General features: G+C 39.9%; 1 protein-coding gene across 1 annotated transcript; it reads left to right on the plus strand.

Annotated features, from left to right (window-relative positions):
* Window positions 1-8,763: 8,763 nt before the first annotated feature.
* On the plus strand, window positions 8,764-27,690 carry GHITM (growth hormone inducible transmembrane protein). The gene is made up of 9 exons (XM_044239958.1): window positions 8,764-8,892; window positions 10,270-10,434; window positions 11,660-11,759; window positions 13,044-13,155; window positions 13,536-13,677; window positions 16,892-17,000; window positions 24,036-24,224; window positions 24,665-24,836; window positions 26,268-27,690. The coding sequence occupies exons 2-9, from the start codon at window positions 10,306-10,308 to the stop codon at window positions 26,350-26,352; spliced, it is 1,038 nt and encodes a 345-aa protein (XP_044095893.1). The 5' UTR covers window positions 8,764-8,892; window positions 10,270-10,305; the 3' UTR covers window positions 26,353-27,690.
* The last annotated feature ends 291 nt before the right edge of the window (window positions 27,691-27,981 follow it).

Consider the following 27,981-nt stretch of genomic DNA (forward strand, 5'->3'; position numbering starts at 1 on the left):
AGATCACATCCTCGGTCCTAAATCAGGACTCAACCGGTATCAAAAGATTGGGATCATTCCCTGCATATTTTCAGACCACAATGCTCTGAAGCTAGAACTCAACCACAAGAGGAAGTTTGGAAAGAACACAAATACATGGAGACTAAACAGCATCCTTCTAAAGAATGAATGGGTCAACCGGGAAATTAAAGAAGAATTGAAAAAAATCATGGAAACAAATGATAATGAAAATACAATGGTTCAAAATCTGTGGGACACAACAAAGGCAGTCCTGAGAGGAAAATATATAGCGGTACAAGCTTTTCTCAAGAAACAAGAAAGGTCTCAGGTACACAACCTAACCCTACACCTAAAGGAGCTGGAGAAAGAACAAGAAAGAAACCCTAAGCCCAGCAGGAGAAGAGAAATCATAAAGATCAGAGCAGAAATCAATGAAATAGAAACCAAAAAAACAATAGAACAAATCAACGAAACTAGGAGCTGGTTCTTTGAAAGAATTAATAAAACTGATAAACCCCTGGCCAGACTTATCTAAAAGAAAAGAGAAAGGACCCAAATAAATAAAATCATGAATGAAAGAGGAGAGATCACAACTAACACCAAAGAAATACAAACTATTATAAGAACATACTATGAGCAACTCTACACCAACAAATTTGACAATCTGGAAGAAATGGATGCATTCCTAGAAACATATAAACTACCAAAATTGAACCAGGAAGAAATAGAAAGCCTGAACAGACCCATAACCAGTAAGAAGATTGAAACAGTCATTAAAAATCTCCAAACAAACAAAAGCCCAGGGCCAGACGGCTTCCCCGGTGAATTCTACCAAACATTTAAAGAAGAACTAATTCCTATTCTCCTGAAACTGTTCCAAAAAATAGAAATGGAAGGAAAACTTCCAAACTCATTTTATGAGGCCAACATCACCTTGATTCCAAAACCAGACAAGGATCCCATCAAAAAAGAGAGCTATAGACCAATATCCTTGATGAACACAGATGCGAAAATTCTCACCAAAATACTAGCCAATAGGATTCAACAGTACATTAAAAGGATCATTCACCACGACCAAGTGGGATTTATCCCAGGGCTGCAAGGTTGGTTCAACATCCGCAAATCAATCAATGTGATACAACACATCAATAAAAGAAAGAACAAGAACCATATGATACTCTCAATAGATGCTGAAAAAGCATTTGACAAAGTACAGCATCCCTTCCTGATCAAAACTCTTCAAAGTGTAGGGATAGAGGGCACATACCTCAATATCATCAAAGCCATCTATGAAAAACCCACCGCAAATATCATTCTCAATGGAGAAAAACTGAAAGCTTTTCCACTAAGGTCAGGAACGCGGCAGGGATGTCCATTATCACCACTGCTATTCAACATAGTACTAGAAGTCCTAGCCTCAGCAATCAGACAACAAAAGGAAATTAAAGGCATCCAAATCGCAAAGAAGAAGTCAAATTATCACTCTTCGCAGATGATATGATACTCTATGTGGAAAACCCAAAAGACTCCACTCCAAAACTGCTAGAACTTGTACAAGAATTCAGTAAAGTGTCAGGATATAAGATCAATGCACAGAAATCAGTTGCATTTCTCTACACCAACAACAAGACAGAAGAAAGAGAAATTAAGCAGTCAATCCCATTTACAATTGCACCCCAAACCATAAGATACCTAGGAATAAACCTAACCAAAGAGGCTAAGAATCTATACTCAGAAAACTATAAAGTACTCATGAAAGAAATTGAGGAAGACACAAAGAAATGGAAAAATGTTCCATGCTCCTGGATTGGAAGAAGAAATATTGTGAAAATGTCTATGCTACCTGAAGCAATCTACACATTTAATGCAATTCCTATCAAAGTACCATCCATCTTTTTCAAAGAAATGGAACAAATAATTTTAAAATTTATATGGAACCAGAAAAGACCTCGAATAGCCAAAGGGATATTGACAAAGAAAGCCAAAGTTGGTGGCATCACAATTCCGGACTTCAAGCTCTATTACAAAGCTGTCATCATCAAGACAGCATGTTACTGGCACAAAAACAGACACATAGATCAATGGAACAGAATAGAGAGCGAGAAATAGACCCTCAACTCTATGGTCAACTAATCTTTGACAAAGCAGGAAAGAATGTCCAATGGAAAAAAGACAGCCTCTTTAATAAATGGTGTTGGGAAAATTGGACAGCCACGTGCAGAAAAATGAAATTGGACCATTTCCTTACACCACACACAAAAATAAACTCAAAATGGATTAAGGACCTCAATGTGAGAAAGGAATCCATCAAAATCCTTGAGGAGAACACAGGCAGCAACCTCTTCGACCTCAGCCGCAGCAACATCTTCCTAGGAACATCGCCAAAAGCAAGGGAAGCAAAGGCAAAAATGAACTGTTGGGATTTCATCAAGATCAAAAGCTTTTGCACAGCAAAGGAAACAGTTAACAAAATCAAAAGACAACTGACAGAATGGGAGAAGATATTTGCAAACGACATATCAGATAAAGGACTAGTGTCCAAAATCTATAAAGAACTTAACAAACTCAACACCCAAAGAACAAATAATCCAATCAAGAAATGGGCAGAGGACATGAACAGACATTTCTGCAAAGAAGACATCCAGATGGCCAACAGACACATGAAAAAGTGCTCCATATCACTCGGCATCAGGGAAATACAAATCAAAACCACAATGAGATATCACCTCACACCAGTCAGAATGGCTAAAATCAACAAGTCAGGAAATGACAGATGCTGGCGAGGATGCGGAGAAAGGGGAACCCTCCTACACTCTTGGTGGGAATGCAAACTGGTGCAACCACTCTGGAAAACAGCATGGAGGTTCCTCAAAATGTTGAAAATAGAACTGCCCTATGACCCAGCAATTGCACTACTGGGTATTTACCCTAAAGATACAAACGTAGTGATCCAAAGGGGCACGTGCACCCGATTGTTTATAGCAGCAATGTCCACAATAGCCAAACTATGGAAAGAACCTAGATGTCCATCAACAGATGAATGGATCAAGAAGATGTGGTATATATACACAATGGAATACTATGCAGCCATCAAAAGAAACGAAATCTTGCCATTTGCGACAACATGGATGGAACTAGAGCGTATCATGCTTAGCGAAATAAGTCAAGCGGAGAAAGACAACTATCATATGATCTCCCTGATATGAGGAAGTAGTGATGCAACATGGGGGCTTAAGTGGGTAGGAGAAGAATCCATGAAACAAGATGGGATAGGGAGGGAGACAAACCAAAAGTGACTCTTAATCTCACGAAACAAACTGTGGGTTGCTGGGGGGAGGGGGGTTGGGAGAAGGGGGGTAGAGTTATGGACATTGGGGAGGGTATGTGCTTTTGGATAAATTGGAAGGGGTGGTGAACCATGAGAGACTATGGACTCTGAAAAACAATCTGAGGGGTTTGAAGTGGTGGAGGGGTGGGAGGTTGGGGTACCAGGTGGTGGGTATCATAGAGGGCACGGCTTGCATGGAGCACTGGGTGTGGTGAAAAAATAATGAATACTGTTTTTCTGAAAATAAATAAATTGGAAAAAAAAGAGTAAAATACAATTTGAAAATCTGTATATTTAATTAGGGTATCTAGACCATTTATATCCCAGTTAATATTGATATGGTTGTATTTGTTGTATTGATAAGTTAATATTGATATGTTTGTCCCCTCTTTATTTTTGTTCCTTTTTCCTCCCTTCCCTGCATTCTTTTGGAATTTTTGACTATATTTTAGCATTCCATTTTAATTTATTCCTTGACTCTTTGGCTATATAACCTTGTATGATTTGCTGTTGTTGCTTTGGTTTTGTTTTCTTTTTTGTTTTGTTGTGGTTGCTCTGGGACTTACCATATATACATACCAAACTTTCACAATTAACTCGAATTTAATATTTACCACTTCAAGCAAAATTAAGACTTACCACCATATAGATTTCTTGATATCCTCCCTTTTTGTTAGGATTGTTGTAAATTGTGATTTACAATAAATATATATTTAAGTGGCCATGATTACTAGCACACAGTTCCTAAAAACCTTAGAATTTCCTAAGTGATAAGAAGGGAGATAAGAAGGGAGAGATCACAGATAGGCAGAGAGGCAGGCGGGGTGGGGGGTAAGCCAGCCCCCTGCCGAGCAGGGAGCCCGATGTGGGGCTCTATCCCAGGACCCAAAGACCATGACCTGAGCTAGAGGCAGAGGCTCAACCCACTGAGCCACCCAGATGCCCCAAGAACCAGCTGGGTTTTTGTTTTTGTTTTTTACTAGAAAACAGTTTTATTAGTTTTTCTTTTTTCTTTTTTTTTTTAATTTTTTTTTGTTTTTTTAATAAACATATAATGTATTTTCCCAAGAACCAGTATTTAACCCCCAGTTGAGAATGCTTCTTCTAGACCCAGATCTACCATTACCTTGCTGTGTTTACTTAAGCTAACATCATTTATGAGTTTTAGTGTCCTCTTTGCAACCTGACCAGAAAGTGTGAGATTATTCTCAAGATTCCCCCAATGTTCTGCCCCTTCACAGATACTATCCCATTAATGAAGTTGCTCCTTTTTTTTTAATTCTTTTTTTTTTCCATATGCAGTATTTGGTTGCATCTCAGTGAGGGGTATACACTGAAAAACTGCCAGTAAAATGAGTTTGAAAATGAACTACATTCTTCCTTAATCTGGAATCAGTGTTGCTTTTGAGCCACCAGTCAGCCTAAAGCACATAGCTTAGTCTATTCCATTCTGGTAGGCTCAGGACAATCTAACAATTTATTAGTCAGATTTAGGACATCTCACTACCAGTCACCTTCCAGTTCAAAGAATTTTATCCTCTCCTAGGCCCCTTATGGCTGAGAAACTTTACATTAAACAAGAAGAAACAGGTGTGGACTGCTTTCTATTCCTCCACTCTATTTTCTGGTCAATGTACCTACTTCCAAGTAATCCTTCCAGCAGAGCCCAGAGGGAGCAGTTCCTTCTTAGCTATGGCTTCATTTCTCTTCGGTTGAGGTTGGCACAGCTGGATCTCTGACTCAGGCAGAGAGATGCTGGCTCTGTTGTGTAGCACCCACCATGATCTGCTGGTGCCCATCTAAGTGTATTTCTGGAAAGGGACTGCCTCACTAATGAACAGTGTCTTAAAGGGTGCAAACAAGCTAGCCAATGTAACACACAGTTACATTCTTGGGTTTATCCAGGTCTCAAGAATTCTAGGAATCTGACCTGGCAAATTTTAAATCCAAGAAAAAACAAGGAGGGAAGATCTTGACTCCTTCCCACCTGCTTTGTTTTCTGCCACTTAACAAACACCATATGAAAAGCAGCTACCAGTTGGCCTCCCATGTTAACAAGCATTACCAACCTTTCAGGGAGAAGCACCTTTCCTTTGTACGGAGACACAGTGAGCACATTGGGGAGAGCAGTGGTAAAACCTTCACAAACTCCCCTTCCAACTCTCTTACACCTACCCCACGTCTCCTGATCGAAAAGTTTAGTGGGGGAAGGGGGAAAACATCTCCACAATCCTCTTGAATCTTTTTAACCAAAAAGAAAGAAATTCTTTTTTCTTCAGTCCTTGAATCTGATTTTTCTTCTCTACAACCCAGCAGTTTTCATTTAGTCAGCAGGTGGAGGATAAGGAACCAGTCAGCAGGCTTCAGTAAAAATAGTGGTGGATTGGGACGCCTGGGTGGCTCAGTTGGTTAAGCAGCTGCCTTTGACTCAGGTCATGATCCCAGCGTCCTGGGATTGAGTCCCACATCGGGCTCCTTGCCCCACAGGGAGCCTGCCTCTCCCTCTGACTCTGCCTGCCACTCTCCCTGTGCTCGCTCTCTCTGACAAATAAATACATAAAATCTTTAAAAAAAAAAATAGTGGTGGATATACAGCATTAGGATTCATGACTCAAGTCGTTTTCTGGTTTCTGTCCTATGCTCCAAGGCCTTAGAAGCTGAGAACTTAGAGTTTAACACTTCATACTGATGCTCGCAGGCAGGGTCCAGGGATCTAGAGGGGGTCCTGCAGGACCAGCCAAGAGGGTCCTTGGCTTCCTGTAAGATGGAAATTAATTGTGAGCCAGCAGGAAGTGAACGTAGAGCTTATGGAAGATACAGAGCAAGCAGATAGAGAGGGAGTGTCTGGGAGACTCGGGAAGGAAAGGACCATGAGTCTTGTCTTGCTTTGTTCAGGGTCTGGGGGTTTTAACTGAGGAGGGTGGTCTGGTATACGTGTCCCCTCAGGCATCCAGGAACTGGTTAGAACAAAATGGGGGCCCAGGTGTTATTCCTTGGAGCCAGGGGGCCTTGGCTTCTAGATGTCTAGCACTGTGGTCTGGAATATCCATATAATTGCTCTGTCCCACTATTGTCACCTTGTCCTTTCTTAGATGTTATCTATTCTAAAGAAATCATTAACTCCTTGTCCCTTACAAGGAGGATATTACAAGGCATATGTAAAGTGGGGTGGAAGTGCAGGTCCTCGCAAGAATAGAAGCAGGAAAAGAAGCAAAAACATAGATTTTCGTGGAGTCCTTCAAATTCCCTGTCTCAATACCAACTTTTACTTACCTACTTCCCCCACATCTGTATCTCTTTCTCCATCCTATCTCTAAATTAATGGTGTAATTATCCACCCAATTTCACTCAATTCAGAATACATGGATTACCCTGGGTGCCCCCCTCATCCTTATCAGCTATATTCAATCAGTCATTAAATCCTGGATATTCCTCCTTAGTCATATATCTCTGTCATAAACCCCTCTCTGTCCCTCTACTCTCTTCAATTCCAGCCCTCAAAACCTTTTGCTTGAACAATTGCAATAAATTCCTAATTAGTTTCCAGTCAAGGAAATTTCTCCCCACCCCACACTCAGTATATCTTCCCAATGATGTGACCAGGTAACACTCCTTTTTCAAAATATCTGACATCTGTGGAAACAATACAAACCCCATACTCAAGAAAAGAAAATAATGCAATCAGAAATGTATTTTTCGGGGTGCCTGGGTGGCTCAGTGGGTTAAGCCGCTGCCTTCAGCTCGGGTCGTGATCTCAGGGTCCTGGGATCGAGTCCCGCAACGGGCTTCCTGCTCAGCAGGGAGCCTGCTTCCCTTCCTCTCTCTTTGCCTGCCTCTCTGCCTACTTGTGATCTCTCTCTGTCAAATAAATAAAATAAAATCTTTAAAAAAAAAAAAGAAAGAATCTTGTAAATCGCCCGGGTGGCTCAGTAGGTTAAGCATCTGCCTTCTGCTCAGGTCATGATCCCGCATGCTGGAACGGAGCAGGTCAGGGTCCCTGTTCAGCAGGGAGCCTGCTTCTCCCTCTCCCTCTGCCCCTACCCCTGCTTGTGCTGGCTCTCTTTTCTTTCTCTCTCTCTCTCTCAAATAAATGAAATGAAATGAAATGAAATGAAATGAAATGAAATGAAATAAAGAATCCTACAAATCACTTAAAAAGGCATATTGTTTATTCAGGTACTGTGTTGTGAATCCCTTCTCTTTGCTGGTAACAGAAGCTGTAGGGAGAAGAAGAAGAAAAAAAAACACTAAAGTAGCTAAACAAAGAATCCATTGGCTAGCTAATCAAATTGGGTGAAGATCTAAAGATTAAATTGATCTTGCTTGACCTGTTCACTATCTTAAGTGACAGCTTCTCTACAGTGTTTTCCTGCCATTTTCAAGTAAAGAAATAAAAATTGTGAGCTGCCAAACTGTTTTATTATCCACATAAAATGTAAACCTTTATGTTTGTCAAGATTTACATGGTTAGAGGATTATCATAAATCACAATTAGCAATAACTGAGGAGATAAGGCTCATGAATTTTACATGTTGTTAATCATTTTATCTAAAATAGCATCCCTCTAAGGCTTTATGCGGCTTTATTTTTCTCCATGGTACTTATCACCACCAAACGTTTTGTCTATTTTTTGTCTCCACCAGAAAGTCAACACAGTAAGGGCAAGGACTTTGTTTTGTCCAAACAACAGTATTGGTTGTGTTTTATTCATTTGTATACATCCCTAGTTCAGTGTTTGGTACAAAGTGCGACTCAGCAAATATTTGTATAATGGATAAAAGATAGTGAAAGAAAAAAACAAAACAAAATCTCTGTCGTGTAGCCGAGACATGGCTTTTCACTTTATAAATTATTTGTAATGAAAACATCTTCACAGTCCTCAGGACAAAGTAAGAAGCAGAAACTGTTGTATCATGCTTGTAATACAAGTACACACCGAAGCCTGAAAATGTTTCGTGGAAGATCAGAGCAACGGGGAGGAAACCTACTAAAATCCGGCCGGTGACCTTGTGTGATTTAGACCCCTTCCTAGATTTCACGTTACGCGTCAGACCCAAGAAACGGACTGGCTCTACTCTGAAACTACCACGTTTGGCACACTCTCCATCTCGCAAAAGGAGAAAAAAAAGCAACATGAGGAAAGTAAAGGGGCAACGGAAAAAATTTTAGTTCTCACACATTTAATATTCTTTTTCAATTTTTACGTTTTTGTTAAGTGCCGCTAGTGAAACTGTTCAGACAAAAAAGACGACTAGCCCCGCTACCCATAGCTAACATGGCTGAAATGCCTTCGCTGCCCACACCCAAAATGGACTCCGACTATGACGCTTCCCTCTGGCCCGGAACCCCACCTGCCTACTGTACCAGCCCTTCCGTCAGAGATCTGCTCATGATTGGGTGACCCTAGTGTTTGGCGATTTTCCGGATGTTGCGTCACTCAGTGAGTAGGGGAAACTGCGCGCGCAGAGGCAGTAAGGAGCGGGCGGAGGTCCAGAGAGGTGTGCGCGTTTGCGTTTCGCCGGCCCGGAAGGGTAATTGTGCGGTTGAGGTGACCGGGGACTGAGGTATGGCTACTCCGGGCCTGCTAGCACCGGAGATCCGCTGCCCTGACGATCGGCTCCGTGGGGCCGTTGGGTGCATCTGAGATGGGCTGAAGGCGGCGTCGCTGCTGGATGCGTCACAGCTTGGCGGTGCCACGGCTTGGCGGCTCGTTAGGGTCATCGTTCTGCGGGTGACCGGGTGAAAGGGGGCGGCGGCGGCGGCGGGGCCTGGGCTGGCGGGCAGGGGCTCGTCCCCGCTGCCCTCTTCTCCCTCGGGCAGAGGTGCTGAATCACCCAGCGCCTGGGCCGCCCTTTCAGATAAGGGAGTGCGGGAGTGGGGGTGTTAGAGGCGAGGGTGTTGTAGGGTTATGCGTTGACTTTGGGAGACCGGAGGCTTGCTGCCGAGTTCTCAACCGAATCTGGAGAGCTGGGTGAACTTTCTCGGGGGACCAGGCGTCTGGGCTCGGTCATACTTCATCCGTTTTATAGCTAACGCCCCTGTATCTCGGAGGGCAGACACTCACGAGGCCACTTTGGGCAGATTTCCATTTCGTTCGGTTGCGCGACATGCAGGCCACCCAACGACGCCTCGTTCCGGGTCAGTGTGTTAACTACCGAAGGAGGTAAACCGCCACAGGCTGAGATGATGTAATGGCGTGAAAGTTGTAGAAGGTCTCGGTACTTTCTCAGTGTTGCACACCCGGTATAGATTCAGTGGCAGAGCTGGAAGTTCGCTGGGTTAGGTATTTTTTAGCAAAGATTCTTAGCTTTGGGGGAATGCTAGGTAAAACATTCGTGGGTCCCGTTCCTAGAGGTTAAATCATTAGGACCAGAGTTAAGACCCAGCGTCTAAATTTTAAGATGCATCCCAGGTGGTTTCAGTGCTTTGACTATTTTTATCACATTTTGAAGGGAAGTAATATTTGGCATGTTTAGCAGAAATTTAAATGTCTGATTGCTGTTGATGTTGTGAAACCTTACAGTGCAGCATGACCTTGAAGAGTTACTAATCTCTTCCTTGGATGACATTTTTCTTCTGCTCAAAAGTTATACAGTCTTGTTTTAAATTTGCCCATTGAATGCTTAAAACCACAGTTATAAAAGCCATCACACACACTGCAGTCGTAGTAAGATACTAACATCTGCACAGACAAGTCATACACCATACTGTTCAAGCTGGGATTTAATTCTGTTTTGGTGATCATCCCAAATTGGGTTCTGTGGGAACCCAATTGTGAAATAACAAGGAATAAGCCGACAATTCATCATTAAATTTTAAAAGGTCCCTACTCCATTTTTCTACTAAAACATGATTGACCAGCCCTTCTGTGTCTCTGCATCTTTTCTGTGCCATTCCCTTAGTTGGTTAATATGTTATTTTTTGTTTGTGTCTCAAACTAGCATTTCAGATCTGCTTGGTAAACCTGGTGCACCACCATGCTGGCCGCAAGATTTGTGTGTCTCCGGACACTCCCTTCCAGGGTCTTCCAACCAGCTTTCACCAAGGCCTCGCCTATTGTGAAGAATTCCATCACGAAGAATCAATGGCTTTTAACACCCAGCCGGGTAAAGATAATCTGATATCTTAATATTATGTCCATCTCTTAGTGCACGGGGACTCTTTCCTTTTTTTTCTTTTTTTTTTTTTTAAACTGTATGAAGCTCCCTGTTCTACCATTAGTGATTTACTGAAACACTTAGCCATGATAATAGTCCCACATCAGCTCTTACTCCCCATTAGTTTTGTGTCATTGTGTTCCTCCTTATCACATAAGACAGAAAGAGCTGCTATAGCTTTCTCTTTACCTACAGCTCTTAGAGTTTCATTCTGAGAATTTACAGTGATTGTGTGAGATTGAGAGCTGTATGTACAACAAGGAGATCTTGGAGTCTATAGTCAAAAGCTTAAGAACACAGGAATATTAACATTTCATCAGTAGCTTATTAATAATGTCATTTCAGCTCTTGATTAAAGAGTGGTAAAATCCATCAGGTTAGAGATTTTCTTTTTCTTTTCTAATAGATTTCTCCAGAATTCAGATTAGAAGTATAAATTTTGAAATATGAGGTAGATAAGGAAATATATATAAGCTAAAAGAGAAAACTGTTTTCCTCTTGAATTAACTGTTCTGCTGTTGAAAAAGAGCTAAAAAAAAGTAATAATCATCCGTCCCTTTGACTTTATGTTAAGGAAAGGTAATTTTCTTGAGCCCATTTCCCAGGTGGAAAAAAAAAGGTAGCCAATACTTAATGTATGAATGTTTTTTAAAATTTTTTTAATATTTTATTTGTTTATTCAACACAGAGAGAGATCACAAGTAGGCAGAGAGGCAGGCAGAGAGAAGAGAGGGGGAAACAGGCTCCCTGGTGAGCAGAGAGCCCGATGCGGGGCTCGATCCCAGGAATCTGGGATCATGACCTGAGCTGAAGGCAGAGGCTTAACCCACTGAGCCACCCAGGTGCCCCTGCATGAATGTTTTTTAAAAGCTAGTGTTTAAAATATGATTCTGGAGATATAAGCCTGTAGTTTATGAAGTAATTATTATTGAAACTTTAAGAAGTTAAGTTGTAAACTAAGACTTTAAGTGAATCATTTCAAAGATAGACCATAGGTAGGTAGGGTCTGCATTTAATTTTTTAGATTGGCTAACAGACCTTTATAATGAAACTACATACATAGAAAGTACCAAGTTATATAGAGTTTTCTAGTATAATGAGATATAATTATCTTCTATTAATAACATTCTGTTTTGCTTTATGTGTCAATTGTCTTTGTTTTCATGTATATCAGCAATATGCCACCAAGACAAGAGTTGGGATCCGGCGCGGGAAAACTGGTCAAGAAATTAAGGAGGCAGCAATGGAACCATCAGTGGAAAAAATATTTAAAAGTAGGCAGTAGTCTTCAGTTTTTGAACTAGAGTATGTGAAAATGTATTAAGAAGTCCATGAACAGCCTTCTAAAAATGTGTGTAAACTTATGTATGTGACTGTTTTCTGGGAAGAAAGACAGTCATTCTTCAGGAACTCATGATCCAGAAAAGGTTGATACTTCACACTGGTTTCATTGATTCCCAATCATATTTCTTCTAAAGAAAATTTTACTTTTACCATTAAAGGAAAAAAAAGGATTAATAGTTAATATGCCATGATATAAAAAATACAATCTGTTAAGGAAGTTCAGTTGAAGTTACATGAACTCTTAATTCAAGCATGTAATTATGAATGTTTTAGGAGAAAAATCACTAAAACGGATATTAATAAAAGCCTAGCTCTTCAATAAGAGTCCTCATAATTGGTTGTTCATATATGGCCTCCCTGGAAACAATACCTTAATGAAGTTTGTTTGAATTTCATCTTTGCAAGTTTAGATTGTTAATCTACCCAAATCTATTCATAGAACACTTGCTGGCTAACGACCTTACAAAGTGTCAATATAATGGGAAAGAGCTGTAATCTGTATCCATCTGGACAGTTCTTCCTGATTAATAAGTTTGCCCTAAAAAACAAATTACATGAATCATAAACTATAGCTTAGTAGTACTCTGAGTGAACAGATTCAAACTAAAAGGAGTGAGGTGCAGCCAGGTAAGGGTTGGCCAGTTGTTTGTTTCACCTGCGCTTCTTCAGGGCACCCTCTCCCTTGATTGTGCTACATAAACACTGATTACATCCTTGGTTCCTTTTGTTCTTTGTCTACATCAAGCATCATCTTTGTTAATGGCACTTTATTTTTTTTTTTTAAGATTTTATTTATTTGACAGTTAATGGCATTTTATACACTGGTATAACTGTTAACATTTCTTTCTCATCTTTTTCTTTCTAAGAGCATGAGGACATAATCCAGATTCTTATGAATGAAATAGTATGTATTAGAGAAGTATCCCCATGTCTGCAGATACACTGCCTCCTTAAATTTCTTCAGAGTGAAATTAGAGGCTAATCAATTCTGGTCCTTTTTGTATTATTACACCTATGTTTTAGCAGTGCCCTTTTTTACTGGTCCCCTAATTTTGAAGCCACTTATATCTGCATATGTTCTAATTATGGCTGTTACAAAGGACTGTGGTATATAGATTTTCCCCATACAAATATTAGAAAGGGCTTACCGTTAGCATGTTTAATTTAGTCAAGACATGACTGTATTAATATGCATTTCCCCCTGTGTTCTGCAGTTGATCAGATGGGAAGATGGTTTATTGCCGGAGGGGCTGCTGTTGGTCTTGGAGCATTGTGTTACTATGGCTTGGGAATGTCTAATGAGATCGGGGCTATTGAAAAAGCTGTGTAAGTAAATCATTCCCAAACATTTCCTATCTTCAAGGCTCCAGTTTTGTTTTCATCTGTCTCTTTTGCCACTTTTGGAATGTTTTATACCTAAATTTCTAACTATAGAAATACACTTGCATAAAAAAAATCTCTTAGCATCTGTTCAAACTTAAGTCTTTTGCTAAGGTTATATGTGTTTAAGCAGTGTTGCTTTGTATATGTGCCAAGCACTTATGTTTTGTATCATTTAATTTTATAACTCCAATATATCCGTCATTTCCATAATAAATAAGACTAGAGGAATAAATTGGTATTTCCCAAAGTTTCCCAGATGTGAATGATTTAACCAAAACTTATATCCATATTTCTGTAAATTAATCATGTTGTGTTTCTTACAGAATTTGGCCTCAGTATGTGAAGGATAGAATTCATTCTACCTATATGTATTTAGCAGGAAGTATTGGTTTAACAGCTTTGTCCGCCCTGGCAGTGAGCAGAACTCCTGTTCTCATGAACTTCATGATGAGAGGCTCTTGGGTGGTAAGTCAGATTTGTTTTCCTTTTTCACTAATTATCAAATGATTAAACCAAAAATATTGGGGGGGTATTAAATGGAAGGGAATCCCTTACTATATTGAACAGTTGTTCAGATCTATGAATTAATAAGGCAACTGAGACAAAGTAGAAATTATATTCTGAGGTAAATCACAGATGATTCTTTGTTGAGTATTGTATTCAAATAGTGGCAAAGGGGTTGAAAATCAAACTTTACAAGGAATATCCAACTCACCTGGGAGCAGAGATCAGACAGCCTGTGTTTTATAGAGTTTGGTTAATGGGAGGTGGGGGAGGCCGGCAATAAATGCAAAATCATCAGTGGAAAATGTTTGTTGCTAACACTCTGAACTCTCTTGACCCTGTGTAAGGTTTTAGATTCTGTGTGTCTTGAGCTTTTGTTATTTCGCAAGATAAAAAAAAAAATTCAAAAGTGATAGCTACTTTTCTATTGTCTGGTTGAAGAAATGAGCTTGAGTAAGTGGTAAAGGATGCGCAATAGGAATTAGAAAAGGTAAAACAAGTTGAAAGACTGTTTTTGTCTTAATCTAGTAGTGACGTTCTATGCAAGAGACATTATTGCATCAGAACTGTTGGAGGTTGGCATTTTTTATTGCAGGAGAGGACAAAGGTAGTCAAGATTTGCAGAACAACTTGAGCAGAGGAGAAGAGGTAGTCATTAAAACTGGGTTCACACATGATCTGAGGGTCCTGGGATTCAGCCCCGCATTGACCTCCCTGCTCAGTGGGAAGTCGGCTTCTTGCTCGCTCTCTGTCTCACTTGCTCACTCTCTCTCAAATAAATAAAACCTTAAAAAAAAAAAAAAATGAGGTAAAACTGGCTTCATAGTAGTGTCAAGAGTGAAGTTGGAGTATTTGAGGTCTAGAGTGTGAAGAAGACAATTAGGAAGACAATGTTCAATTGCCACACTGAGGAGAGTACCCAAGTAGTCAGAGGCCAGGGCAAATACTGAAACAGCAAAAAAATTTTTTATTTAAGAACTCAAATGGAAGACACGAGAAGTGAGTATACCAACTACGGCTTTGTAAAATCTGAAATCAAGAATTGTAAGAATGTGAACTATGAATTTGAGACTAGAAGGGACTGGGGGAGGGGAGAGTTTGTATCATACAGATTTCCCCTCACTAGCCAGATCTAACTAACTTCCATCCATCTTCCAAAACCATATTTCCACTGCACTTTCCAAAGGAGAACCATTTAGGATAGCGTGGCCATTTGGACACTAAGTATAATTCAGATGGGTGTTATGAATTTCCTAACCCAGAAGTTCATGAGGGCACAGAATAAGCATGGTGCATTCTCACCAGGAGATAGGTATTATCAGGTAGATAATATAAAATATTATATAATATATAATATTATATATTATAGTTATATAATATAAAACAGGGCTTTTTAACAAAACACCATGGCTGCAAGAGAAAAATTAAAATATACAGAAGAGTTCAGCCCCTGAAGTAAGACTTCAAAGAAGTTTTGTGCTTGGGCCATATTCTCAGCTTCCTGTGGGCAGAAGATGACTCTCACCTGCTGTTAGGGCTACTTAAATAAAATAGTTTGGAAAGCCAGGCAGCTGCTACAGAGATGAAGATGAAGCTTTTGAGGGGTGACAGACATACAAATAAGGTCAAAGTTAGTACCAAGTGATTTTGGAACAGAGAAGAGGCTTGTGGCAGTCAGTGTCCCTCCCAGAAAAACTTCCCATCCGAGAAGGTAACCCTTGGATAAGTCAGCCAGATAGAAAAGAGGATTTCTTAGGCAAAATGAATAGAATTAAAGATCTATTTGCATCTCCACCATTTCATGTAGCTGGAGTGTATAGAATATAGGAAGATAAAAAGCAAAAAATGCAGTTGGGTCATGAACATGAAGGACCTTAAAGAAAAAAAATATATAATTGTAAATATCCTGAAAATGCCTTACATTTGAATGAAGTATGAAGAAATGTATGAAGTTGTTTTTAGCAATTATCTCTCCATTAAAAAATGATTAAGTAGAACCCAGTGTGCTTATTTATATTAATGGGAGAAAAAACAGCTGTACTTTACATCAGTGGTTGAACATTCTCATGCCGTGGGTCAGACAGGTAATGCAGAGGAAATAAATTGATCTTTGAATAGTTGGGCTACAAAATATCTGCCATTTTATCCAAGAGCTGCAGGTGTGCAGTTCCTGCTTCATGTTTTTTAAAGGTTCAGTATCATCTTTTTCTATTATATGCACAAGCAATATTTAAGTGTGAAAACCAATATGGCAATCTAAGGCAAAGAAAAGGGATGGAAGACCCAAGTCAGCCAGAAAACTAAGAGAATAAATAAGTAGAATCTTACCTCTCTCCTCTATTTTCCATGTGCTTCAGTTTTTTAGGTTTTTATTTAGCATATGATGGAATTCAAGACAATGCACTATTATGTATATGTTCTAATTGGTATATCATGATTAATTTTTTAAAATGCTGTCTGTGCTATACAAAAAAATTATTTTGGAATTCTTATTTTTTAAGATTTATTTATTTAAAGATTTTATTTGAGAGAGAATGAATGTTGGGGGTGGGGGGCAAAGGGACAAGCAGACTCACTGCTGAGCAGAGAGCAGGATGTGGGACTCAATCCCAGGACGTGAAATCATGACCTGAGCTGAAACCAGATGCTTAACCAGCTGAGCCACTCAGGCACTCTCAAGATTTATTTATTGAGAGAATAAGTGTGATGGAGCATGTGTGCCTGAGGAAGCGGGGGGGGGGGGGGCTGGGAGTAGTGGGGTAGTTGGGGCAGAGAGAGAGAATCCAAAGCTGACTCCATGCTGAGCTCAGAGCCAGACATGGGCTCCATCTCATGACCCTGAGATCATGACCTGAGCCAAAACCAAGAGTCCGATGCTTAACCAACTGAGCCACCCAGGCACCTCTATTTTGGGATCCTTAAAGAGGTTTTGTTAGACCTCTCTGTCTAGCAAAAATAAAATTTTAAAAAGATGGTATCTGTCAAAGCTCAACTCACTTGAAGGTGTCTGCAAAACTTTGTGTGACAGTAGGGGGCACTCTTGCCTCCTGCTTGGATCCATTCACTATCCTTTAAGTGGGGTGTTTTGGAGGGACTAGCAGAACTTGGAACTTGTAGGCTTCTACTTGGTTGTTGTATAAAGATTGATTTTTCTCAGTAGTAATGTGTCTTTTAGACGATTGGTGCAACCTTTGCAGCCATGATTGGAGCTGGAATGATGGTACAATCAATACCATATGACCAGAGCCCAGGCCCAAAGCATCTTGCTTGGCTACTGCATTCTGGTATGTTCTAATTTTAATTTTCTACTTAGCAACCTTCATTACTTTTTTTTTTTTCTTCTTTTTTTGGTGGCTCTTCACAACTGTAAATGACTTGTGTATAATTTAATAAAACCTTGTGTTTAGAAAACACTTAATAGTTCTTTTGTACTTACTAGTGGTTATTTATTGCCAGACATCTTCTCTGAAAAGTTAATGATTCTGCTGCTTAGACCATTGGCATCCCCAGTATTACATTTGGCCTCCTGTGGCAGTCTAGTATATATGCAGAGATTTCCTTTATGTATTTTGTGTGCTTCTGGGAGGGTTTCAGACCTGGTACACATTACCTGAGAATTGTTCTTAAGTATTTTTAGAAAATTTTTTAAATGAGGGTGGAGAAGAAAAGGAGGAGGTAAGACACATGAAAGAATAGGAGTAGAGGGTTTTGCAGTGGAGCATTGGAAGAAAGAACCCAGTAAAAAAGATCATTGGAAATGCACGTTTGTGTCTGATATGGTTAGCTCAGTCATTACTTAGATAGGTTTAGCAGAAAGTTACTGTAGACAGGGCGAAGGCTACCCACCTTTGGTATTGTAGGACAGTTTTAATATCCTTTTGTAGGTGTATGTTGTGATACCTCCCTTAATTGTGGAGACACAAATACTTTAGATAAAGTGTTTTCCTTCTTAGTTATCCCAGGAGAGTCTGCCTGTGGGTTGAACAGAGGCAGCTAGACCCAGAAACAAAAGTACTTAGGTACATGTTCTTTACCACAAAACGAGACATATTTTGTTTTTTTCCAGTTTTTTTTTTTTTTATTTGAGTATAGCTGACACAATGTTACAGTAGCTGCAGGTATACAGCATAGTGATTGAGTTTCTCTGTATGTTTTGCTATACTCCCCACAAGTAGCTACCATCTGTCACCACACAGCACTATTGCAGTATCACTGATTGTGTTCCTGCGCTGTGTCTTTTGCTCCTGTGACTTGATTGCGTAACTGGAAGCTTGTATCTCCCACTCCCCTTCACCCATTTTGCATACCCTGCCACTTCCCCTCGGGCAACCATCAGTTTGCTCTCTGTCTTTATGGATCTGTTTCTGCTTTTTATTCGTTTATTCACTTAAATAAAACAAGACAAATTTTATAAGCATTTTCCTGAAACTTACAGGGAGACAGACTGAAATGTTTCTAACCTGGGTCAGAAAATGGAAATTAGGTATTTGGCATCCAGTATGAAAAATTTCTGGCGTGAACTGTGTCATTTATATTCTTCCCGTGCTGTCTTTGTTTTGGTAAATATGAGACAGCATGACTTGACAGCCTCAGTTTTGAAAGTCTCTTCTGTTAAGGTCTGAGGTTATTCAACTGTAGGTACTCTCCAGGGAGCTTTACCAGATAAAATCCTTGTGATTGAGGGAGGTGGTCCATTGTCTTCTAGTACCAATAACCTGCTTTTAAGGAAAAAAAATTACTCAAGATACATGTACTTCTATGAAATGTAGTATCTGAGTGCTATCTGTAAATACTTAAGGATTATTTTGCTTTAGAACAACTACATACCATAGTAGTGTACAAAACTTTTTTCTCTCAGGTATGTGTATTCTTGCATTAAAACACCAAAATCCTCACCATGTGAGTTTAGCATTAGTATATTACCCAGAGAATGGAGTTCTGCACCTATTTCCCATTTTAGACACTGTTCTCCTTGAGAGGACAAGTTCAGTGTTTTTATCTCTGATAAGTATTAAATACTTCGCGGCTTATTGAATTAAATTAAAATAGCTGTGTAGTTTGAGTTTAGAATAAGGGCTCTCTGGGTTGCTTAGAAAACTCCTTTAATGTGCTATAAACTACTGGGCTCAAAGTATTTTATGTGTTGGAGGGGGCCCCCAAGACCACCCATTCATTCATTTAGGGTTTTTTTTTTTTTTAGAAGAAGCATATACTTGTACTCAGAGCTAAAGTTTATTACAGTAAAAGAACACATGATAGCATCTGCAAGGGGAAAAAGTACAGGTAGAGTCTGGAGAAATTCTCCACAGGCTTTCAGTGCTCCCTGCTTTCTTTGAGGGGACTTAGCAAGGAAGTGAAAAGTACAGTGAGATGGAAGCCCATTAGAGACTTGAAGCCTGAGGGCTGAGGGTTTTTATTAAGGGCTAATCATAGAAGTACCTTCCTAGTAACTACCAAGATACAGATTTCCAGAAGGAAAGCAGGCTTTCAGCATAACTCACATTGTTTTCACAAGTAGTCTAACCCTGTCAGTTACAGAGTGCTTCATGTGCCAAGTTCTTAAGTAGCCAAGGACCAGCCCTGCAAGAAAGTCTTTTTTTTTTTTTTTTTTTAAGATTTATTTATTTATTTATTTGACAGAGAGAGATCACAAGTAGGCAGAGAGGCAGACAGAGAGGAGGAGGAGGAGGCAGGCTCCCTGCTGAGCAGAGACCCCCCCCCCATGCGGGACTCAATCCCAGGACCCTGAGATCATGACCTGAGCCAAAGGCAGCGGCTTAACCCACTGAGCCACCCAGGCGCCCAAGCAAGTCTTTTTAAAGATGACCTTGGGCTTGCTATGGTGACCTTTCCCTGTACAGCATGAATGCCAGTTTTTGCTTTACATTTCATCTGTATCTTAAGCCATGCAGGCAGGCATTCGCATTTCCATTTCACGGATGAGGAAATAGAGGCTATGTGAGGTCACAGTGGCAGGTGCCACAGTCAAAACTGACACACTTACTTCTTCAAGTCCAGCCCTCTCTCCTCTACTCTTTCTTTCACTGGTATGATTGAGATGAGACTTGCAGGGAGTTTGGATGACCCAAAGGCAGTCCCTCACAATATTAAAGGGACATCAGAGTTGGCTTTTGACGAGTATTAACTTCCCAGTGCATTCCATTTTCATTTTTTACCCAGATGTTTAGCATTGTGTTAACACAGCTGTGGTCTTACTCAGGATTAAGTGATACTATGTAGGGATTACTGAAATGATCATTGGAAAAACTATTCTAATTATGTTTTTCCTCCCAGCTTTATTAGGATATAATTGACACATAACACCCTATAAATTTTAAGATGTGTAACTGGTTGATTTAATACATTTATATATTGTGGGGCACCTGGGTGGCTCAGTGGGTTAAAGCCTCTGCCTTCGGCTCAGGTCGTGATCCCAGGGCCCTGGGATCGAGCCCCACATTGGGCTCTCTGCTTGGCAGGGAGCCTGCTTCCTCCTCTCTCTCTCTGCCTGCCTCTCTGCCTACTTGTGATCTCTGTCTGTCAAATAAATAAATAAAATCTTTTTAAAAAAAAATACATTTATATATTGCAAAATGATTACCACCATAGCATTAGCTAACACTCCATTCCACATTTACTATTTTTTGTGGTGAGAACATGTAAAATGTATTCTGTTGACAACATTCAAGTATATGATATAGGATTAGCTGTAATCACCATGATGTATGTTAGGGCTTCAAATTTGTTCATCTTATAATTGGAAATTTATACCCTTTGACCAGTTATCTCCTCATTTCCCCCACATTTCTACCCCTGGTAACCACCACTCTTCTCTGTTCCTCTGAATTTGACTTTTTTTAGGTTTCCTAATACAATTGAGATCATGTGCTGTTTGTCTTTCTCATATCTCTCTTTTTTTTTTTTTCTTTTTTTAAGATTATTTATTTATTTATTTGACAGAGAGGCAGGCAAAGAGAGAGGGAGGGGAGCAGGCTCCCTGTCGAACAGAGAGCCCAATGCAGGGCTTGATCTCAGGACCCTGGGATCATGACCTAAGCCGAAGGCAGTCTTTAACCCTCTGAGCCACCCAGATGCCCCTTTTTCTCATATTTCACTTAGTGTAATGCCTTCAGGGTCCATTCATGTTGTCAAAAATGGCGAGAGTTTATTTTTTTATATCTGAATATTACTCTGTTTTATATATATACCACATCATCTTTATCAATTCACCCATTAAAGGACAATTTGATCTTTGTATCTTGGAGATTGTGAACAGTGCTGCAGTGAACATGGGGGCACAGTCACCTCTGTGACATCCTGATTTCAGTTCTTTTGGTTAAAAGCCCAGAAGTGGGATTATTGAATGATATGGTAGTTATAGTTTTAATTTTTTAAGGAATCCCCATACTTTTCCATACTGGCTGTACCAGTTGGATGAATGCCAGTTTGATTCACAATAATATTGAGCTATCCTTGTTCTGTAACTGATATGTCCTTAAGTGGCAAACATCTATTACCATTTAAGATTTTTATGAGAAAATATCATTGAAAGATCTCTGACAGCCTCCCTAAAAGTTTTGCTAAAGGTGCAGGACAGCTGGACTACAGCTGCCTACACCATCAGAAAACTAGCCTTAGAGAATAGGCTCACCAAAGAGCCAGATGGTGCGGAACAGACCTTTGGAGGGACCTTCCTGCAGCTGACAAAGTCCTGGAGGACCAGACTACCCCCCACAAAGGCCTCTAACTCAGGGGCTACTGTTGTGAAAAGGCCAGGACTCAGGTGCCCACATTCTGTGAGGACAGGTCTCCCAGAGGGCCAGAACACACAAGCCTGATTGCCAAAGGGTTAGGCCACGAGAGTTGGACCTCTCAGAGGACTGTGGCGTCTAGGATGAGACCTTGGCAGAGCATGGTGGCCAGGATCTTTGGAAGATTAAGCCACCCAAGGGCCAGACCCCCAGTGATAAAAGCTCCAGAGATAGAATCTCCAGTGAACCTAGCCATGAAGAACGGAAAGAGGATTGTACCATAGTTGTCAAGGCCAACTGGGAAATTGTTCGACAGGGTCAGCCTACACAGGAGAGGACCACGGGAGGGACAGACCATGGAAAACAGGACCACCAAGCTAGACCCTGGAGAGCCAGGGGAGGACCATGGGGTGGGAGGGGATGCTATGAAAGGGCCATGAGGAAGACAGGGCCTCACTCATCCTTGCTCCCTGGTACCAGCTCTGTGTCCTACCCCCGCCATTGGTGGCTAATGGGGTCAAGGGAAGCTGGAGAAATTAGCTGGCACATCAGTATAGAGAAAGGAGGAAGAAGGACACTCTTTCATCCTCTTCCTGTGGCTTAATCCAAATTTCAGGACAGGGAGTTACCTGGGGTAAGTAAAGTTGGGAGCCTGATGGAGAATAAAGGTTTTTCTTGGCTTCTGCAAAAAAATACATTTTGGGGGCACCTGGTTGGCTCAGTGGGTTAAGCCTCTGCCTTCAGCTCAGGTCATGATCTCAAGAGTCCTGGGATCAAGCTCCACATCAGGCTCTCTGCTCAGCAGGGAGCCTGCTTCCCCCCTCTCTCTCTGCCTGCCTGTTTGCCTACTTGTGATCTTTCTCCCTCTGTCAAATAAAACTTTTTAAAAAAAAATACATTTTTTTGCTAAAAATTTTGCTGCCTGTTGTAAAACTGTTGGGATTCCTTATACACAATGGAATACTATGCAGCCATCAAAAGAAATGAGATCTTGCCATTTGCAACAATGTGGATGGAACTAGAGGGTATCATGCTTAGCGAAATAAGTCAGTCGGAGAAAGACAACTATCATATGATCTCCCTGATATGAGGAAGTGGAGGTGCAACATGGCAGGTTAAGTGGGTAGGAGAAGAATAAATGAAACAAGAAGGGATTGGGAGGGAGACTAACCATAAGTGACTCTTAATGTCACAAAACAAACTGAGGGTTGCTGGGGGGAGGGGGGTAGGGAGAGCGGGGTGGGGTTATGGACATTGGGGAGGGTATGTGCTATGGTGAGTGCTGTGAAGTGTATAAACCTGGCGATTCACAGACCTGTACCCCTGGAGATAAAAATACATTAATCTGTTTATTAAAAATTTTAAAAATTAGAAAAAAGAAACACAGTAGAGTAACCAAGAAAATTAAAAACATATACACACACACACACACACACACACACCCCACCCACCCACCCCTCTACACCTCTGTTGGGATTCCTAATAGAAATGTAAAGATTCCTAGAGGAATATTTATCCAGTGTCTTTCTTACAGCAAAATATATTTTTAATTATTTATTATCATGAGTTATATCTTCCTACTCAATCTAGAAATGTTACTCTCACAAAAGAGATACTGGTGTTGACATTATACATGGCAATAGCCGTGCCTAGTCCATGAGTTAAACTATGGACATTTAATGTTTAAGAGGATGGGTAACTTGCTCTACTTACCACTGAAATAATGCCTTGTCTAAGATTAATTTTTTTTTAATTAGGGAGTTCTGTTTGCTAATTTTTGATACCTTTTGCTGTAATTTTTCTGAACTTGTTTCTAAATATCTGACAACTAAAATTACTATTCAGAAGCTGAGATGATATTCCCTATTCCACAAGGAAACAGCAGTGCCTGTCCTTGAAGTTCCTGCATTTTAGGATTAGCATCCTGTAACATTCTCTCGCTTTACCTTGTTCCCTCTTGGCAGGAGCCAAGACCTTCAGTTACTCATATCAAGGCGTTTAATCTCAATTCTCATACATAATGATCGTTGTTGCATAGAATACCAGTAGGCTCACATCCAGGTAATGACATATAAAGAATTTGATAAAGTTACTTAAAAATCTAAATTAGTGTTTGTACTCTTGAGTTGAGACAGTTTAAGAATAGTGTTATTGGGGCATCTAGGTGCCTTGGTTAGTTGGGCGACTGCCTTCAGCTCAGGTCATGATCCTGGAGTTCTGGGATTGAGTCCCACATCTGTCTCCCTGCTCAACAGGAAGTCTGTTTCTCCCACTGACCTCTTTCCTCTTGTGTTCTCTGTCTCATTCTCTTTCCTTCTCTCTCTCTCAAATAAATAAAATCCTTAAGGGAGGGGGGAAAAAAAAAAAAGAACAGTGTTATTGTGATTTCGAATTTGGATAGCCGCAAGTTTGGGTTGTGGGATTCAGGGGTAGTATGACCTAGATAAGGGAGAGACTTCGTAGTCCTGTTGTTTAACAATGAGGTGTATGATACTCACTTAAAAGTGGCTTTTTTTTTTTTTTTTTTTTTGGTTGTCATTTAGTAAAAGCTGCTTGCTGTTTCTCCAGGTATAATGGGTGCAGTGGTGGCTCCACTGACGATATTAGGGGGGCCTCTTCTCATCAGAGCTGCGTGGTATACAGCAGGCATTGTGGGAGGCCTCTCCACTGTGGCCATGTGTGCACCCAGTGAGAAGTTTCTGAACATGGGAGCACCTCTGGGAGTGGGCCTCGGTCTCGTCTTCGTATCCTCACTGGGTAAGCGGCTGTGTTTTGAGACTCTTGGTATCCTAAAATCATTGTTGGTACTCAGTTATCCTAATGGAGGGAATTTATTAAGAGTCACTTTTAAAAGTTTAAAAGGGAGACACTGATTAGAATGTATTTTCCTGTTTGGCATCATGGTAAACTATTATTTTTTGTTTTACTGAATACATCTAAAATGGAAAAGTTGGTCTGAAGAACATGAAAATTACTCTTGATCAAGAGCCTTTCTGTAATGTGAGCAAGTGACCTGCTGCAGGAATGAGTATAATGGATTTGGAATTGAATATGCATGAAATTATATAGTGCGAATAGTCAATCCTTTTCTTATCTGTGCCGTACATCAAAAGAAGTTGGCTTGTTTTTGTCTTAAGTAACATTCATCCTAGATCAATTATAGAAATGAGGCTAGGTTTTTTTTTCCCCCCTTCCAGGATCTATGTTTCTTCCACCTACCACTGTGGCTGGTGCCACTTTGTACTCCGTGGCAATTTATGGTGGATTAGTTCTTTTCAGTATGTTTCTTCTGCATGATACACAGAAAGTAATCAAGCGTGCAGAAATAATACCAGCGTATGGAATTCAAAAATACGATCCCATCAATTCGTAAGTAGTCTTTAATGTCTTCCCTTTGTTACATAGTACGTTTGTGGTATTATGGTCTATTTTATTTTCTGGCTATTTTAGTTTCCTGTGGTTACTGTAACAGACTACAGACTGAGTGGTGAAATCAAGGTGTGACCAGGATTGATACCTTCTGAGGTTTTTGAGAGACTGCCATGCCTCTCTCCTAGCTGCTTGTTTTGGCCAGCAGCCCTGGATATTCCTTGGCCTGTAGACACATTTCCCCAGTCTCTACCTCTGTCTTCACAGAACTCTTCCTATGTGTCTGTCTCCAGTCATTTGGGATTGAGGCCCGCCCTACTGCAGTATTAACCTCATTTTTTTTTTAAGATTTTATTAATTTATTTGACAGAGAGAGAGAGAGAGATCACACGTAGGCAGAGAGGCAGGCAGAAAGAGAGGGGGAAGCAAGCTCCCTGCTGAGCAGAGAGCCTGATGCGGGCCTCGATCCCAGGACCCTGAGATCATGACCTGAGCCGAAGGCAGCAGCTTAACCCACTGAGCCACCCAGGCGCCCCGTATTAACCTCATCTTAACTTACATCTTGTTTACATTTGCAGACATCCTATTTCCAAATAAGGTCACCTTTACAGGTAGAGGGATTAGGATGTCAGTGTATCTTTTGAATTCAACCCACAGCAGTAGGTTTGTCAAATTGTATCATATTTATTTCTGTTGCTGTTTGGTCTGTTTTTTATCTTGTTAGTAAGCTAAGTATCCACAGAACATTTGATTAGATCGTGACTATAGGGAATATTTAGGTATTCGGTTAAGGCAGTATTTACCTGTTTTTGTTGATTAGCTTTATGGTGCAACTGTTACATAATAATGCTTTTCCCTTTTCTTGGACTCTTCACCAAAATAGGTTGTTTTAGCTTGCTTGAGTTTCATGTTGTCTGTCACATTTTTTGAAGTAATTTTTTTTTCCTTGAAACTGAAATTCAGTGTAATTTATTTTTTTTTAAATGCTGCTTTAACACAGATTGTAACACTTTTCTTTGGTTGGTGGTAGGAAGAGGGGTTGCCTTGAGGAGATATATTATATTTAAAAATGCTAGACTTCTGTCTAACACATTTTTGTGAAGGTGTTTCTTTGGTTTTGGCTCGATTATTTCATTGTCTATCACCCCAGGGATTTTTTTTGGCAAGATACTACACTCATAAGAACATGTCAGAGGATAGAATAATGATTTTTTAAATTGCCTTTTAACATTTCAAAGATTAATCTGCCAGAAAACCTTGACTTTAGTCCACGGGTTCCTTAGTTGACATCTTTTCTTTTTTTAATTTCCATTTCATATACCTATGACAAGTAATCAGTATTAAGAAATAGCTTGTCTAGATAAAGAAATAGTTTTTATCATTGTTATTAGAATTACATCCTCTATAACTGACCATAATTTGCTTTTCCAGGATGCTGGGAATCTACATGGATACATTAAATATATTTATGCGAGTTGCCAGTATTCTAGCAACTGGAAGCAACAGAAAGAAATGACATGCCTCAGCTTCTGACTTCTTTATTCATCAGATATCTTGCTTGTTTAATAGGAACAGGTATTCATTAAATAGTTCGTACAAGCAGCTTTCACTGAAGTTTAGGAGATAAGACTTGTCACCATGTTTCAGTTGTTCCGGTGATGTGATGCTTCCAGTCTCCTTTTTCTTCTGCAGAATAAATTCATTTCTCTTCCAAATAAGCACACACATTTCTAGTGCTCATGTTTGAGTAATTCTTAAGTGTTTCAATGAATGTGAAAACTAAAGTTTGTGTTGTGAGAATTTAACTGTTCTATTTTAAAATTAATTTGACTGAAAACTAGACAACTCTGTTTTGCTGCGTATCTTTTGAAATGCAGAAATATTACAAATAATCTCATAGGTGAAGTAGAGGTTTGGTAAAGGGACCAGAGAGAAGCAAAGAGTCACCTGCAGTCATTCTTTGAATATGTAGCACTTGTGTAATTGGTGCCGAGCTACTGAGAGGGGTTTGGCTATTTAAAAACAAATCATAGCTGTTTTTACATTGATCTGTTGAACTTTTCAAAAGCATTGAGCATAAAACAAAAATACAGGTGATTCATTCTCCTGATGTTCCTTTCTTTCTCAGTGCTATCTTTACAACATCCGTATAATTTTGTTTGGCTTCTCATTGTTTGACATTGCTAGGACAGTCCAGAATGTTAATTGTATGGAGAGTTCCTGATATGTGTTATGTATGTGTAAGTTTTATTTTTGAACCTTATAGAACAAAATATCCTTAAAATTCTTCTCAGGATAAAGCATTCAAAGCATGAGAACTCTTGCATTTTCAAATATACAAACACTGTGTTCCTAATTGCTGAATTTTTGTGCATATTTATTGAGATATTATTGACATATTATTAATAGAATACATGCTTGAGTTTCCCATCTCACTTCAGGCATCAGAAAAGCCTTATGTGGCTCACACATAAGATTATGAAAGCTCCCAGGACTTGGTTTCTTCTGTTCCTCTCAGACTAAGCACTTAAAAAAAAAAAAAAGGGAGGACATAGCTAGTCTTTCTTCATGAACTATGTCAGTCAAAACTGTAATGGGCAAAATGCTTTGTTAGAGTTTCCCGCAGCAGACTTTTCCTTCACCTGCATAAACTATTACTTGACTCTCTTGTGACATTTGTGTTTTGATACGAAAGAGTTATTTTTGGAAGTTCTTAATGAACCAAGTATGTATGATTATCGAAATGACTGGTATTTTTGACAAATATTTATTACAGTAATCCAGAAGAAATTATTCTTACCACCTCAAATTACATAGGATGCTTCTTTCTGAAATAATAAAGGTTTCAGCCAGATGGTGATTGGTCTATAATTTTTCCAGCTGAACCATATGCATACTGTTTGAATAGAGGATTTGTTTCATTTGTTTTCTCTTCCTGACCTAGTACGTAGAATATAGTGTGATTATAACCATGGTGCTTACCGCCAGACTACCTTTATTTGAGCCCGCCTTTTCCACCTATTTCTTAGGTGACCTTGGGCAAATTACTTCACCTCTCTCTGTGCCCATTTTCTTATCTGTAAAATGGAGATGGTAACAGAACCAGCATCATAGGATTGGGGTAAAATGTGTGGACATTTAGCAC

Source organism: Neovison vison, chromosome 2 (genome assembly GCF_020171115.1).
Source record: "Neovison vison isolate M4711 chromosome 2, ASM_NN_V1, whole genome shotgun sequence".
Lineage (NCBI taxonomy): Eukaryota > Metazoa > Chordata > Mammalia > Carnivora > Mustelidae > Neogale > Neogale vison.

Excerpts from the sequence above, each read along its gene's own strand:
- GHITM (XM_044239958.1), top strand. The coding sequence starts at position 10,306 with ATGCTGGCCGCAAGATTTGTGTGTCTCCGGACACTCCCTTCCAGGGTC. Across the intron at positions 24,225-24,664 it reads CGTCTTCGTATCCTCACTGG|GATCTATGTTTCTTCCACCT; the intron begins GTAAGCGGCTGT and ends CCCCCCTTCCAG. Across the intron at positions 24,837-26,267 it reads AAATACGATCCCATCAATTC|GATGCTGGGAATCTACATGG; the intron begins GTAAGTAGTCTT and ends TTGCTTTTCCAG.